Genomic DNA, 18225 nt, shown 5'->3' on the forward strand with positions numbered 1-18225 from the left:
TCCAGACTCATTGTGCTTTTCCGTGGATTTGCAGAGCTCATTGATGAGCAGATCCTGAAGCACAGCAGGTGGCGGTAATTTATCAACCTAAGCTTCCACATGCATTCACCAGATAACAGCTGTGAGGGAACGAAAAGTCAGCGTCTTAGCAGAACATACACATTACAGACGAAGGCTGCGCTACTTTTTTTTCCACTGGCTCATTTTTCATAATATTTCTGGGAGGGAAGGGAATGATACATCAAAGCCAGAGATCCATTTAAAGCATATCGCTCATGGTGTCAAAAGAAAACCCCCCCACTTACTGAGGTGTTTATTAGCAGTTGTACTCACCGTTGACTTTGACAGGTGGACTCCTCACCAGCGGGCTGGTGGAGAGACTTGTCAGCACCATGGCAGCTGTCACCTTGTCCATGTCCACTTCCTCCTCTGACCGTCTGTGAAAACACGACAGAGAAACAGGATTTTACTGAGCATCTTCTGCTCCAAATACCTTGTCATTTAACTATCACATGACGTTTTAAACCGGGCACAAAACACACACCATACACACATATATACCAATGTCTGCAGTTGGACATGAGTGTGCAGCTCAAGAACACAATGAGTGTGTGTTCTTTATTTCTATTCAGAAGTTTTCACACAAAAATCCGGCTCCTCTGGTCTCATATTCACTCAGCTTTGCATTCTGCAGCACAAGCCTCTAATTCAATTTAAGTTGTATATCTTTATGTCCTTTGTGGGGCATGATGCAATCGCCGAGACATCATTAGAAAAATCAACAGCCAGCAGCAGAAATGCTGCTGTACAAAATAAGAATAGACAAATGTAAAACTCAACTACACTGATGTGGGTCATGTATTCAATCCCTAAAGATCATTATCAACACAAGCTCAGTGCTGTACACACTAGCCAATCCATATAACACGATTGTGTCTCTTCTAATTGGCGCGTGGCAAACGCATCAATTAGAAGAGACATATAGAAGGTGGTGTCTTAATCCTCTGGCATGTATTCCTCAGACAGAAGCAATCCCTGTGATCAAAGAGATGTCAATAGCTTTATTACCGACAGTATACCTATGGTACATGCTCACTATTAACATAACAAGTAGTGTGTGTGTGTGTTTTGTTCCTGAGCAAGTGAGACTTTGATGGTGTGTTGAAGCCGAATGATCAAAGTCAATTCTATTACAATGATGAAATCTCCTGCTGCCTTGGAAAAAAAAAAAATCATGACATCAGCCATAACCAAGTTTTAACAGACGCTGAGATCAAATGATTACACTGCACCTTAATTGGTTTAAATCCGGCAACAAGTAAAGTGAGATGCAACACATCTTTTACTCTCCTGATACCTGTCAAACAACAAACAAATGCCCACTTAGAAGGGTCGAGATGAAGGATTGTTCAAGTTATGAAAAATCTGTGTGGTGATGCAATAAGTATTCTCCTCCATAGCACTTGTATCTGTACGTAAAACCATCTACAGCACTGGTTACACTGGTCATTTTCTCTCTTATCTGATCACGGCTGTATTCATTAGGTGGCAATTAATAAAATCCTGCCTAAATGTTAATTCGATCCTTAAAGTCTAGAACATAAACACTCAGAGAAAGTGTGTCACTTAAGACGCCACCTTTTAATGTTTGCTGTGACTGGATGTGGTGTAGAATTTTGTCAAACAAATTAGTGAATGAGAAGATGCAAACAGATGTGTTTTGCTTTACTTGGTTAAAATTACAAAGACTCATTCGCTGGTTATTATGTGTCATCGGAAGCTTCTTCATGAACAACAGAGAGGGAACGAGGAATACAAGAGCATTAGGATTATTTGGTATTGAAAAAAACATCTGTACTGTCCAATGATTGTTTCTCACAAATGTGCCAAAATAAAGCATTGAACGCCTACTGAAATTAAAGGTGTGGCACTGGATCCATCTAGAAACGCCCAACTGTGTCTTCCCAATTCAACAACATTTCAGCTTTAATATAATTAAAACAGAAACCATATCAGGAAAGTACCCACAAGGACAAGGACCACAGGATCTGTCACAAGAGAGCTTTGACTATGATCACTACACTCACTGCATCTGTCTTGTAAGGCGGACAAAGAACAGCTTAAGACAGCATGCAAACACATGCAAGAGGCTCCTCAGTCATGTTGCGTTTTAATTTCTGGTGAAACATCCCACTGTAAATGATGACAGGGGACTGGGAGACATGTAATGACTTTCACTTGGGCGACAATTCACACCCTAACAGGACGCGACCCAGAACATACTGTACAACGTAAAGCATCCGTGGAGAGGCTTAACGGCCACATCAGTGTTAAACGTGTCGAGTGGCCCCCGTCTAAGCCCAGGCGTGACTCCCCATGTTTATTTTTAGAACGGCTTTAAGGCACAGATGCTTCCCATCCAAGTTGACCGAGCTTAAGCAAATCTAGAGAAAAAAGAAAGTCCCGAAATCCACATGTGCCAAACTAACACAGATGTGTTTAAGACGATTCAAAGATGACGGACGTTATTCCACAAGGTAAAGGAGGGACTAAATGAAGTTTAATGAGTTTAACGTCTCTATAATCATTACATTTTCTGTGTAGATGATACATCTCATCATTATGCATCATGGTTTGTCTAACCCACTTTGAATCTAGTCATTTCTACGAGTTGATCCCAAGATCTTTCTATTACAGGGAACAAATGCTGCAGAGAATAAAGCACAAGAAAGCAGATAAGTTCTTACGGTTTGTGTGGAGGACAACTTTTGATTGATTTTTTTTCCTTTCTTTTTTACCGCAACACCCCATGGAACAAGTTGACACTTCTCTTACATTTTATATTATTGTTTGAACTGTAATGAGTAGCTGACAGAGCTACAAGCTAATCCAAGAGCTGATAACTGCCAAAATAAAACAGTTGCTAATGATGGAGTCATAACATATTGGTTATCTGTGGTTTTAACAGCCCAGAGCACCATTGAAGCCTGATCTTTGTGTCTTTATGTTTCTGTGCTGCTCCACAAACTTTAGAGGTTGTTGTTGGTCGTAGTGGGGCTGTGCGTTTCTCCAGATGTAGTCAGTCAGGACTTTTTGGCTGGAGCCTAGTGAGGGCTGAAGGTATTTGTTAGCAACTACAAGTTAAAGAAGATAACTGAGCAAGAGGGAATTTTCAGAAGTTCTTTTCCAAACAGGAACAGACTTTTGGAGGATGTATTATTTAAAAAAATACAGCACAGCACAGAGCAGTCCTGTACAGTTTTGATAAAAATGTGTAGTTCACCAAATACACCCTAATACATTAGTAATTTTTTTAGACGCATGACCAAGGAGCTGTAATTTTCTTTATATTTCATATACTTTTTTTAAATTTGTTTGTTCGTGCACAAGAACACTATAACTTTTCACTGAAATGAAAGTTATGGACGAACTTGTTATCTTGTTATCAATAATGTCTTTGTGAAGAAATTACATTTTCGTGGCAAATACAGCGACACAGAGCAGTGTTTTGGATGAAAATTATTCCTAGGGACAATTCAGTAGTCGCTGCGTATCGGTAGAAACATGTCCCTTCCAAATTCTACGCCCCTAGTCTTAATGTGAAAGCTATTAAAAGTGTATTAACTTTACAGGCAAAATGAAGAGATTGGGTTTCAATGTGAGAGGAGAGCGTTAGCTAACAAAGAAAGAGCCTCAGCACCCATTAGCTAATGTCTAATTTATTACCCTTTCCACTGTTGAATATGATGTCATTACAGCCTCCACATAAATCAAGAAACAAAGCTGCGTACACAACTGCCTCTGTCACCCATAACCCCCCACCCTACGTCGCCGTAAAACCACTTCCTGGTCACCTTGGGAGGCTGTCATGTGAGCGTATATATATTATTACCATGGTAACAGTGACTTTCTATCATTAAATAGTAAGGACTATATCTCAGGAAAAAAACACATTAGGATAAGGAATAATTAAGATGTAATTTATGAGAGGCAGAGAAACAGAGTGGGAAGGGGAATTTCCCCCAAATCACATTTGCCATTAGTGGGCTTATCAAACTTAGTTTTGGTCCAAGTGCTTATTATTGCTATAATGAACACACACCAAGAGCATCGGTGTGTGTGTGTTAGACGCACGATAGAAGGCATGATACATGTGACAGAGAGGACGCAGTGGGACGGTTAATGGATGGGTAAGTGAATCCTGATAAATGAGTTTGGTATGTTGCTGTGTTTGTGTGTGTCGTTGCACTGTATGTGTGTGTTTTAATATTCTTACTTCACTAACTTGCAATAAAATATCCTCCAATATCTGACCCCTGAGGCCTCCTAAGTGGAACGTTATCATGTTCATCAACAGAAAACTAGAGAGAACGTGTAGAGCCTGTTTACTAATGCACATTACATGTCATGGATCCATGTCGCTTCACCCCGCTGCCGGCTATTCATAACTGGAAAATGAGTTTAGCTTTAAATGCCAAACAAACAAATATGCTGTTAATTTTTTTAAAAGAGTTTTTTTAAATGACCAGACAAAAGCCAGTGACGGTTGATGTATATTCTGTTAAGGTAGCAACACCATACAGTATGAGTGACACCTGCCATTAACAGGGCACATACAGTGCCACCCTTTGTTTTATAAAAGGTACCAGAGTAATTATAATGCTGCATATTGTTTTCTTCCCTCAACAAAAAAATGAACTCAGCTCCAAATTTAAATCCTCTTATTGGCAATATGGATAATAGGTTATTAATTGCAAATGCTAAGACAAATACAAAAGGTAAGGCTATCACAGCTGCAACCAATGATTGTTTTCACTGTTGATTCATTAAATTATTATTCAAATTATTTTCTCAATAATTTTATTCATTGTTTTGGTCTGTGAAGTGTAAATATGCACGTTTGAGTAGCTGAACCAGACAGTTTTGGAAATGTTTGTTTGAAAAAGACTAAAGGATTAATCGATTATCAAATATTTGCAGATACATCTCTTTCATTTGACTGATTAATCAACTGATCTTGTCAGTCTTTAAGACAATCCATTCAATAAGAAAATAGCATCTACTTCTTGGATGTATTTTAACTCCTTTCACATTATAGAGTTGATATGGCCAAGTGTGTTTCAGGGCTTTGCCTCAACATGGTGTTGACTAGCAGTATACTATTCTCTTCTCTCATTTTGGATCTTAAAATGTTAAAGCATTTTGGATCTTAAAATGTTAAAGCCAGATGTAAACAGTGTTCAAGAAGATTTCTTTATTAAATTTGTCTTTTCATTTTATAGCCTTGACCACACTTGGACTTAGATTTTAAACTAGTTACGAGTGTAAGCAGACGAAAAATAAAAGCTGATACTGGCAATTTAGAACTGAAGAGCTACCAGGTAGATCCTTCATTGAGAAAAATCGTGAACACATGTTAAACACAAGAATTACAAACTACAGGAGTTCAAATTTGATTCATAGATGAGTTGGAATTCATCCCTGAGAAGGAACGGAGATAAAAGTAAAACAACAGCTCCCTCTTCAGGGGTTCTGATGAGATTAGGGGGAGATATGGCTGTTTGCCAACCTGCCAAAAATGTGTGTATGTGTGTGTGTTAGTGTTTTGCACGTGTGTATGTTGTGTGGTAGAGGGGCGTGTGCTGAAACTTGTACTTTCCTGGACAGATGTGCCAACTCCTTTTTCTATGTACCACAAGTGAATTGAACAAAACAAAAGGCCTGCATGGGAACAAGAAAGACGCAGGATGGCGGACTGTTTATGTGTGTGTGTTGTGTGTGTGTGTGTGTGTGTGTGTGTGTGTGTGTGTGTGTGTGTGTGTGTGTGTGTGTGTGTGTGTGTGTGTGTGTGTGTATATAAGGCAAAGTCTCCACCATTGTGAGGCACAAGCAGTGTCCAGTTTCAAACTAAACACAGGGCAGGCAGTGAGACAATAACAGGGTTCAGGTTACTGTGGCCATGTTAGTTTGACAGGTAGATGTGATCCAATGAAATGTGGGTCTATTTTTTTTGTTTTTTTATCACATTTTAAAATTTAGTTTGACGTTCAGGATGGACAACATTCAAGGGGGTGCAATTCTTTTTGAGGCAAGGATGTAAAAACCTCTTTCTTTTCAGAACAACACTGAATTATTTGAATGAATTTATGTTTTACATTGATGGTAAATTCATACATAACTTCCGTCTCTTGCTTGCTTGCGTAACACACTGTTAGGCCCAGCATCGCCCGGATAAACACAAACATGCTCCCTCACACCTGTAGGAAACCCAGTACACAACCTGTGGAACAGTCTGGAGTCAACCTCAATAGTGGTGAAGAGATGCCCTTCACATACTCAGAAACTCAACACTTTAAGTGCCATGTTCACTACTTCAAAACAGAATTTGAAGATTTCCTTGACCGAAGCCGAGGGCACCTCTAAGTGATGCCACGGTACAGATCTTGCCTTCAAACAAATCTTTTTCACCACTTATGCTGGAAAAAACATTTGGCCGCAGACACACAACTCAACATCACTAACGAGGGAAAACTTCTACCCAGAGTCAACAAAATAATCGCAGGTCACATTCTTGACAAGTTCAGATACAACATGTAGCCACACTTCACTACACCCTTTAAAAATGTGTTATCTTTTTTTTGTTTTTACCAAACTTCTTCTCCAAACTAAATCAGACTAAATGTGCCAAGGTCAGTCTTCACGCACACACACACAAACATGCACAAACCTCTTGCTTTAGTTTCTATGTCAGCCAATAACGATTAATCAGTCTAATGAAGGCAGCTGTAAGGTGGGCTGGGTTACAGGAATTCCCCTGAAACAGAGGCCATGCAGCGCTGCCCGGCACACCCTTAACTCCTACACTCCTCTGTCTGCACTGCGTCCTCCTGCTCCTCTTCCTCCCTTCACCCCTGCAGGACTCTAAACTCTCTCTGCCTCCCTCACCCACACCAACTTTCCCTCCCACACTTTGAGCGTTTTTGACTTTTGTTTGCTGCCGTATCACACTGTGAGCAAAGTAAGTGAGAAAAAAAAAGACAGTAAGAAGGAGTGCGTTTGTGTGTGTGTGTGTGTGTCTGGGTTGGCCTGTCTCTTTGATGGTGAGCAGTGCATGGAGGTCTTCTCGTTTATTACAGCCACTGGACTATGATGCCTATTTCCTCCTCAATAAGCTCCTATAAATCAGGAAAAGCTTCTCCCATACCGTGTGCTTATCTGATCTCTTCCTCTCACTCCCTCACGAAACCACAAAAGGAATCTGCATATGACACGGGGCGAACATGCATGAAGGGCACAGCTTTTGAGTGGCAGATGTGTATGAAGGGAACACAGGAATTTTCTATGACATGCTTGTGTGCATCATTCAGGCTCTGGAGATGTTAAAGATAACAGTCCTTGGTTGGAAAACACACATTCTATGAATAGCGTTTCTATAAAACCTGAGAATATACAAGAGGGCATATAATAGTGTTTTGTTTGTTGTGTTGTGTGTGTGTGTGTGTGTGTGTGTGTGTGTGTGTGTGTGTGTGTGTGTGTGTGTGTGTGTGTGTGTGTGTGTGTGTGTGTGTGTGTGTGTGTGTGTGTGTGTGTGTCTATGTGAGATGTCTAGCCTTCACCTATGACACACATGAGAGTGTATGTGAGGTTTGCACAGGTGCTGCTGACAGCTGCAGGCTGGCGTTCGCCTTATTGTAAAGCCGAGAACATAGGTTATAAGAAGGATCCATTTTTATGGACGCAATAAGAATTACAAAACATATACATACATACATACATACATACATACACATACATACATACATACATACATACATACATACATACATACATACATACATACATACATACATACATATATATATATATATATATAAAGAAAAAGGGAGCAAATACAACTTTTAGAGATCCCTGATCAAGTTTTCAAAACTGTGTTTTAGCTGTCCAATGGTTTTGGGAATGCCATGTAGGTCCGCATTGTTCCAGACTCAACAACAATCATTATATTTATATATATATTATATATTTAACTGTTGCATATATAGCTATAAATGGCCATACAGACATCCATGTACCCGTAGAGGATGAAGCCTTAGGACTATAGCCTTGTCCTCACAGGATGATTTAAAATAACATTGGAATATGAACAAATACTCAGCCTTGGTTGTTCTTCATGTTTAGTAATAATTAGCAAATGTTTGCATGCTAACACGCTAGACTGATATGATGAACATGGTTAACATTATCTCTGCTAAATAGCAGCTAGCATTCAGCTCAAAGCCCCACTGTGCAGCCTCATTGAGGTGCTGGCATGGCTGTTTCTGAACTGCACATCTGCTCTAGAAGCCACACGCACACATATGCAGACATATAATCTAAAGGGCCAAGTCATCTTCCTAGCCATAACAACATATGCACTGGCCTGGCAGCCTCTTCCATGAAATAGGAGCCCCGGGCATCTTTCACTTCACACAGATTATGTTCAGCTCTTAAGAGTCAAAGTGCCAAACCTCCATCTGATTCACTGCAACTGGAGCTTTACAATGAACTGTTCCTATACAGCTGAAAAATCCCCCCCCTTTTCTTAAAAACGTCACGAGACACCCATTCAAAGTCGATACATTACATCGGAAACATTAAAAGGAGATGGTTTTACATTACAACATATAATCTAACTAGAAAGATCTGACAATAATTATATTACTTTATTGTTTCTAGATTTGGAGCAACATGATAAAAAGCCTGGTCTGAGCTGTCTGACATAACTGGAGCCAGATATGTTTTTAAGGATAAAATCTCCCTTTAATCTTATAATAAAGAGCACATACTGACTCAGACAGGGAAATGAAGTCCCTACAGCATCGCCGAACTAAAACTGATCTTTGATTCACTTAAACAATACCATGACTTAAATTTAGTGTTCTTTGTTATATTTAGTCATGAATGCAGTAGTTTAGTAGATTATCCCTCATTAATCTTCTCATGTTGGACACATTTATACAGATAGTCATGATGGATGGTTGATAAAGCAGTTGATCGATGAAAAAAAGTAATCTTGAATTTGACTTTTTTACAAAACAGAAAGATGGTCACATAAAGGGACAGCAGAGTCTGATATACATCTACAATCAAGATGACTTCTTTTTTTTTTCTATAGATTTGAATTTAAGTTTCTTTTGCATGAATTTCTGCACTCCAAAAAAATTGTGGCAAATACACAGTGTATCACCTAGAAGTGTCACTTGATATTACCTACACAAACTAAATGATGGTCTTGGTGTCTACAAAAAAGCGACAGCCGAGCCTCAGAAGATTCCTGTGAGGATTCACTCTCTTTAGTGAAGTGGAGAAAATGAAGACATCATTATGAGAGTTTGCTGACTTTCAAAACGTTCAAGATCAAAGGCGGAACCAGGACTGTGTTCGAGAAACTGCTTCGTACGATCAATGAAACCCAAAGAACACAGACTACTCTGAAGACATTAAGTGAGACACGGCATTGGGAGATATTCCTTAATGAACTATCAAGAGGCAGAGTAAAGTGTTTCTGTTTTCCTTGAAGGGAACATGAAATATCTAAACTATCTAAATAAACAGGTTATGGGTCTTTTTTACCATCTTGTTTATGCTCTTCCAAAGTTTAAATTGGTATTTTTGTCCGTGAACAGTCTGTTTTCTGAACAATTTTGTGCACAATCTACAATAATGACCTTTGCAGAGGATGGCGTATTGAATGTATATGGTAGGTCATGTATAGAAAAGGGCAGATGATGAAGTCAATAAGATTCAACAACAATATCACTGCTGAGAGCCACACTGTCTAATCATCAGCGTTTGCTAGAAGCTAATTAGCTGATTACGCATTAGCATGTTTTTGCCTCTCTCTCTCTCTCTCTCTCTCTGTCCTCTAAACACACACCAACACACACTCGGGTAAAGGACACAGGGCTAAATACGGAAATTCTTTTACACATGAGTAAGAGACGGTACGTGCAGATGGAAACAGACGCTAGTTCTCTTTTTTTAAACACTTACAGACAGTTGCACACTTCTGAGTGAACGCCCTCTGGTGAGAGCAAAACAGGGCGTGGCGTACATTAACTCGGGCCCCGAGCCAAAGACCCTCTGTGTGTCCAATGTGTGTTACGTCTTCACGTGTCTGCAGACAGACAGCTACAGCTGTACAGTAGATACACTGAATTATCCTCAGGTCAACAGAGCGGGAGTTGATCTGCACATGTATCCATGTTTTGCTTTGCCTTTGTCCTTTTTCTGCCTCTAATGCTGTAAGAGTGATCACACTGTAAATGAATAAAAGTGAATAGTGACCTGCTGACACACACAGACTCTCTCTCTCTCTCTTTCACACACACACACAATTTTCTCAGTGTGCAGTTATTAACAGGTGCACAATGTGTTTTTCAGACTCTCTTCCTCACTCTCTCTCTTTCTCGCAGTATCAGCCTCCCTCCTCTGTGTTGCTCTTTAGCCTAGTTTCTATCTACACACCAAACCCGCTGGGAGAACACACTCACATGATTACACACATATACAAACAGGGGAGACACTGCACACACAAAATGGGAAATCAGCTCATACATGTAAACAGAGACACATGGACCGGGGTGAAACAAACACTTCCGCTTAGATGTAACAGTTAGCTACCCGGGGCGTGAATATTTTTTTTCTTTTTTGACAGCTTTAAATGTCATGTTTTTATCGTCATCTCGACCATAAAGATAAACTGAAACACTCACAGGCACTTGTCACCAAGTCATAAGGGCTAAAATGTTATTTATTTAAAAACATTAGAAGGTATATATATAGGGGCTTACTTTTGACCAAAGAAATTCTCAGTTGACTAACACTCAAACGCTTTTGAGGACGAATCGATTAGTTGATTTCAACTAATATTCCAGTTATGCTGTGGATCACCGAACCTTTCAAAGGGAAGCTACACAACATCTGCTTTATCACTTTGTTTACTTTTCTTTGGAAGATCTTCAGGTAGTGTATGTATGTGTTTATACAGGAAAGCAGCCGCAGGGCAGAGTCCCAGGTTGATGTGTACGAGTTTTGATTTGTCATCATTTAGACGGTTAACCCCTTGAGCGACAGCGATGAAAGAAAATATGATCATCCGCTCTCTCCACCAGACTTTACCTTTTAATACACATTTTGATTGACACATGCACACAAGCTTCACTGGTGTGCCCTAGATTTTGCACTATAGGTTGGGGTTCCTGCATACATTTTACCCTTTGGGCTCGGGGTGAACACACACACACACACACACACACACACACACACACACACACACACACACACACACACACACACACACACACACACACACACACACACACACACACACACACACACACACACACACACACACACACACACACACACACTGTTGGTGGTTATGCCCTAGATTGATATTGATGCTATAGTTCGGAGGACCCACTTATGCACCAGCCTCTGGGTCACACACACACACGCGCACACACGCACTAACAGGGTTTCCCTTCATCCGATATTCGCAGCAGGTGAAGTGAGTGAACAAATTAAATTACACATTCATTCACTTCAGTCTCAATCTATCAAATGTAATTCTTTGGGTAAATGTATACCTATACTGTGGCGAGTGTCCCCACAAACCTGCACCTTATGTATCTAATACTGATTGTGTGTGACCGCAGCATTATATTTAACACGCCTGCACTCATGATCTGTGTTTTTAGTTAAAAAAATGCCTAGTTGTTTTTGCACTGTTATGTTTTGATTTATTTTGCTGTGTTTTCTTGTACTGAAGTAATCCCATGTGACTGTGCCATTGTTGCATCTCAGCGTGATTTTCCTCAGAGCTGAATCTGCCCTTAAATCAAATAAGCACCTTGACAAACAAGTTTAAAGATACTGAGAAGTCTGAATATCAAAAACAATGTTGTCTCTGAGGTGCACCCCACAAAAGTACATCAGCAGCTTTAAACAAAACCTGATTTGGATCTGCTACTTGAACGTGAACCTTTTGCCACTGTGAAGCACAATAAAGAAGAAGCAAATCAAAACCAACCAAATGACGTGTCCTGATAGCCTGGGGTTTAAGATGGTGATGTTCATTTTCTGTCTTTCTCTACATAATAAAAAAGTAAACCAAAGTGAAAAACAACCACATTAGAACATTGAAAAAGAACAAACTTGGATGTCAACAATGTCACAAAAATGAAATGACACAGCCAAAACCCTGAGGTTCTTATGCAAGAATAGATGCTCCTGTATCTATAAAGATACAGCGATAACAATGGGAGTAATAGGTGTAATGATGGAGACACATTTAAAATGCAAAGCACGATGGTGAGGGAGATGGAAAAGAGGGGTAGGAGCAGATATAAACCATCTTGACACGCACACGCACACACACACGCACACACACACACACACACACACACACACACACACACACAGACACAGTGATGGGCTTCCCCTGAATTGATGTTGCTGTATGCCCTAATGAGCAGAGGGAATACACACGATCTCACTGCTCCAAGCTACTCATTTGGCCTGATGTGTGCGTGTGCAACTGTGTGTGTGTGTGTGTGTGTCACCTTTTCTCTTTCTGCTGGCAAGTACCTGTGTGTATGGATGTCTGAACGCATGCAGGTAAACGTGGATGTGTGTGAATGTGTATGTGGTTGTCAGAGAGCGAGTCAGTGTGAGCGGTGAGGTGGTCGCTCACTGATGCGAACAAAGGCAGCAGCTATGAGAGTCATGACGACCTTTAGGGCGGCTGGCTGGTAAATACACCCCCCCCCTTATCCCTTTCTCCTCCTTTACTTTCCTCCTCTATCTTGCTCCCTATAACCCTCCTTTCTTTCACCTCCAACTCCTAGCTACATCTCTCTCTCTCTCTCTCTTTCTCTCTCAACTTGGATCAACACTGTCTGTCCAGATGACGCAGTGCTGAGTGAACGAAAAGGAAGTGGCTGGAGGAATGAAGTGTCTGAGCTCCGTGTCAGAAATGGAGTAAATGAAGAGCCTGAGAGTGTGCAGCTGGGAGAGCAAACATCAGAGGATGTCTTTCTCTCTGCCTCTCTGTCTCTGTTATGCCCTTTTTCCTGGAGGGAATGGTGCAGCATGATTTTATTTGTGCTGTGGCAGACGTACCCCGCCAGCTGTCATAGTTCTGACTCTGAATTTGTGGAACTCACTTCCCGAATTACGAGTCAGGTGAACAATGATTCAAAAGGAGCTCCAAAAAACAATTTGAGTATTAAATGTTGCATGTGTAATATTTAACATAAATGGAATATCCGTGATATTTATAATAGATATATCTATTGTGTCATAACAGGGGACCCCTTATAGCCAAGGGTATCCATGGAAATCGACATAACTAGCTACCGTAAATAATCAAGAGGGTCGCCTCTAAAATAAATACAGTGTCACATGCTCTTTATAAGTTTTGTAAGCAGAAAACATTTAGATTATCTACTATATAACACAATGTTTAAACCTGTTAGCAGATCAGCACCTTCAGTCCTCCATCAGTGTCTACACAGGCTGCGTTCAGGCACTGTAGCGTGTAGGTCACACACACTTTTTGCAGCACTCAGATTCCGATACGCAATAACTACAGTTAAATGCATGAAATGAAAATATACTTGAAGCTTAAAAACGTGCTTCGGGTTGCGATTATTCATGCAGAACGCAAATGAAATGCAAACCCTGTGCATCGTGTGTGTGGACAGATGTATTAAACAAAAGCATCTGTTCCGTCAGATGCATGTGGGACAGGCGACTTTTAAAACCACTGCTAAGAACACCTCCAGTGTAGTCAAGCATTAATAGGGTGCAATCATAATATAATTTCCACATTCACTTGTAATACTTGTAGTAATAAAATGCTTTTGCAGGACAATTTCCAGGCATACACAGTAAATGTTTGCCGGTTTGTGTCATCAAACAATCTAAACACAGGTTAATAGAGGACAATGATCTTCTTGCTAAATGTAGGTCGATGAAATGCCTCCTGGGCCATCATCTCCAATCAAAGGTCTCCTCCGTCCATCTCCACTTTTTCCCCGTCTTCCTTCAAGGATTAGGGGAAGCTGCTCCTCCAGTGTCCTTACACCTCATCAGTGCGTTTGTGTGTGTGTGAGTGTGTGTGTTTGTGTGTTCATTAGTGTTTAGTGGCGAGCGCAGTCGTGATAATGGGGGTCGTAAGAGCAGCGCGAGTTAGCCCCGAGTGCTCTTTTTTCCTCTCCACCTGCCCTCTGGACACACACAACCTGCCAATAAGTCCCATAAACCACACCGACATAAACACAAGCAAGCACCCTTTTATCACCGCTGAGCTTGATTATAAACACCTTGGCTGTAACCACGGCGGACGCAGACGGCCACACACTCACCCACACTCCCATGCACCCACCCCCTCAGCTCCCAGGAGAGCGATACACACACTGGAGGAAGGGGCCTCTTTCCCAATTACACCTCCAAGGGGGTGGGGGATGCTGTGTGTGTCAGTGTGCGTGTGTGTGTGTGTGTGTGTGTGTGTGTGTGTGTGTGTGTGTGTGTGTGTGTGTGTGTGTGTGTGTGTGTGTGTGTGTGTGTGTGTGTGTGTGTTTGCTGAAGGTGCTCATAAAAGCCCAGGAGATTGATCTGATGGAGGGCATTATAAAAGGCCTATCAGCTGGTCCAATCGCCTCACATAGCCTAAAGGCAAGACAAAGGATATGCCCGCCACTTCAACATTTACCTAGAGGCCTTTTACTTACACCCCTCCCTCTTTACTCCCCCCCCGCACCCTCCTCATTCCTCTCTTCCTCCCCATTTGATCCGCTATCTGTGCGATTGTTGACTCGCCCAGGAGAAGTTAACCTGAGATGTGGTTTTACAGAAATGCCCCTTCTTCACACTCAAGAGCGAGACATATTCAAGCCTACAGTACAACTACAGTTGTTACATGTTGTGGCCATACTGTAGAAGCAGCCAGCACTGTAAGCGCCTTGACCATTGGGACCTTAATAGGTTTTGGTAAAGGACAGAGAATCGCTCATTAGTAGATAATCAATACAAGTCACAAGCACGTTTGAAATGTTGAGTCTTTCTTTGATGGTGGAAATTGTTTTGGAGGGAGAAAAAACAGAAGGGGGGAGTGACAGAGGGAGAGAGAGAGAGAGAGAGAGAGAGAGGAAGGATGTGTTTTGGGGGAAGGTCTCCATCAGGGGAGTGTAATCTCTGATTAATTTACTGCTGTGTGGTATGAGAATGTGACACCGAGCATGAAGAGCAAAAATAAATGAAAACACCATGCGAGAGGAGAGAGGGAGGTAGGAAGACACAGAGAGAGAGAGAGAGAGAGCCCACCCCTTCCTTTTCCCCTCTCAACCATGTCAACAAGTCCACACAAAGACTCCAGCGCTCCATTATCCAACATAGAGCCATACTGATGCATTTATTCAAGACAAAACTCAAAGGCTTCCTAAAGGCAACTATGTATAAAGAGTACTGTGTTCAACTGTCTAACCTCAATTATGTACATTCTGGCATTGTTTTTTTAGGACAACATATTGCATCCTATGAGACGCACCCTACCAACCTGCATACAGGAGTCTGTCTGTATGCAGCCTGACAGGAGGTACTCCATATGGAGGTGAAATGTGGGGACAAAGAGGCAAAAAGCACTCACCGCTGTTCACAGGGTTAGCTGCTGTGAGTGCAGGGTCAAAGGCAACTAAAGTCGCTTTCACACATGTACTACAACCTTGAAATGATCTAGACATCATCCGGAGGAGCTGTATGTGAGAACGCAAATGTCCGAATCAGTTGGACCGGATATTAAATAGAGTTAACCCTGCTAGCTCTCTAGTGCAAAGTCTCTGTAATGTCCAATGATGAGTGACAATGATGACGTTTTTATCATCCGGCTGGTGCGAAAACTGGAAAAAAACAAACATCCCAGGGTGAAGACGAATGGTCATTTACACCAAGACGCAAAGGAAAATTAAGAGATTTGACGAGACTTATGTTGGTTACAGCCGACGCCGGAATTGTCAAAAAAACTATTCAAGGAACCTCAAGAGACTAAATTAAGAATCGGCTACGTGCCTTGTTCATGTTCTGGTGGACAAGGACTAAGTCAGACATCTAGACTAGGGTACTCTGTGTTAGTTTCAATTGGACTTTTGCCAGAATCATTCGAAATACGAGAACACATCGCTCTGTGAAATAACCTCTCCTTTCACCTACCCGCCAATTTCAACCTACAAAAGGACCGTTTGAATGTGCCTCCAATTACATTAAGAGAAAAAACAACACAACAGATAGCTGCAAGAAGTAAAACCCTTGAGCGACATAAATACGAGTGCACTCCCATCACCTGTGTACGTGTCAGTACACTGTGCACGTCTTCAGTGCTAACGCTGCGAGCAGCCGTCGGCGGGGGCAACGCATTAATGCTCAGTTTCAGCAAACTAATGTCCCGATTGTCACTTAAGATTTGGGTCAGTGCTGCACACCTTCACCTTCTATTCAAAAAAGTAACAACCCTGGGCTGTAAATAATATGCAACTCAGCTGAGTTGAGGATGCTTTGATTTTCTGTGTGTGATATCATAATCATTTGTAAATGTGTGATTGCGTACCAAACATTAATCATTAACCTTTCCCGTGGGGGTTAACTGCAAATGATTGGCAGATTTGCATACATAATTGGAAATTTGCATGTGCGGGCGTCCTTTTGCGGGTATAGAATCTGTATGCATGTTGAGGAAACTGTGTTCATTTCAGTGTATGTTATTAATTACAGCTGTTTTTGCATTACTAAATTTCCCTTGTGAAAGCAGTCAACTGAAAGGAATTAGTGTGCAGGCAGGTTCAACATTTTTAGACACGTTAGTGCCAAAATCGCACCTAGTTGTTTGTCAGAGAAAGCTCAAGTAAACAACTTGAACTGGCCTCACTGTGGTCGTCGCTACTGACTTCATACGCTAGTGTAAGTTAGCCCCTCTGCCTATTCTCCAGCCCCAGCACACAGCTCAGCAGTGGGCTAACATCTCTGTCAGTCAGAGGAAATACATAGCATTCTCACACACACACACACACACACACACACACACACACACACACACACACACACACACACACACACACACACACACACACACACACACACACACACACACACACACACACACACACACACACACACACACACACACACACACACACACACACACACACGGCAGCTGAGAGAGGAGACAAAGGAAGAGAGGGAGGGAGCTAGAGTGTGGGAGAGACAGAGATCATGGGGGAATGAAGGGGGAAATGAGCGGGAAAGCAGAGATGGAGAAAGCAAGATAGAATACAGTGAGTCAGGGGAGGTGGAAAGCAACGTGGAAAGCAACATTGGAAAGCTCAATCAGCCATCTGGGCAGAGGGGACGATGAGAGGGAGATGGAAAGAATAAAAGAGAAAGGAGAGGAAGTGGACAGTGTGAGGGGGAAAAGTGCACTCCAAGTGGCATAAACAGAGACAAAAGGCAGAGGAAAGGAAGGAAGGAAGGGAGAGGGAGAGAGAGAGAGAGAGAGGAGTTTATTCTCATTATAGTGAACTCAGAAGAAACATGATCTCTTACCACAGAAAAACTCATTTAATATAATACATAACATTGGCCTCCAATCAAACTTTTCCCAGTACTGGAGCAACGACGACAAAAAGTAACACAGCTTTGCAAATAAAATGTGTTGTACATTAAAAACAAGCTGTCCAACTGTTTTTGAATTGGTGAAAATTGTGGATCCAACTGACATGTCACCAGTCAGCAGAGGATATAAAAACAATGAAATAAGTCATTACTGTATGGAAGTGTGTGTCGTTGGAGTTGCATATAGGAGTATTTTACTCAACTGAACCAACCCTCCGACAAAGACTCAGAGCAGCTGAGGGAAGCACCCATGTTTACATAAAAGTCAATGGGAGGTCATGAATTATGCATGCTATATGGAGGGCTATGGCTGCGTAACATGGTTTGTGTGTACGCATGTGTGTGTCTGTGCATTTAATGTTTGCAGACCTAAACTGAACTGCGTTTGTGTTCGTGTGTGTGTGTGTGTGTGTGTGTGTGTGTGTGTGTGTGTGTGCGTGCGTGTGTGAGAGTAATGGGGGTGTTATGTTTCCCTCCATCAAGCCTGTGAGCCTCAAACGCTTGCAAGAGAGAAAATAA

At 41.5% G+C, this 18225-nt stretch overlaps 1 protein-coding gene across 1 annotated transcript in view; it reads right to left on the reverse strand.

Annotated features, from left to right (window-relative positions):
- znf704 (zinc finger protein 704) overlaps positions 1 to 18225 on the reverse strand; it is a 44967-nt gene that overhangs the window by 8542 nt on the left and 18200 nt on the right. The window contains exon 3 of the mRNA XM_054606452.1: positions 334 to 437. Within this exon, the coding sequence (XP_054462427.1) occupies positions 334 to 437 (104 nt within the window). The remainder of the gene's footprint in view (positions 1 to 333; positions 438 to 18225) is intronic.

This window comes from Anoplopoma fimbria, chromosome 10 (genome assembly GCF_027596085.1).
Source record: "Anoplopoma fimbria isolate UVic2021 breed Golden Eagle Sablefish chromosome 10, Afim_UVic_2022, whole genome shotgun sequence".
Lineage (NCBI taxonomy): Eukaryota > Metazoa > Chordata > Actinopteri > Perciformes > Anoplopomatidae > Anoplopoma > Anoplopoma fimbria.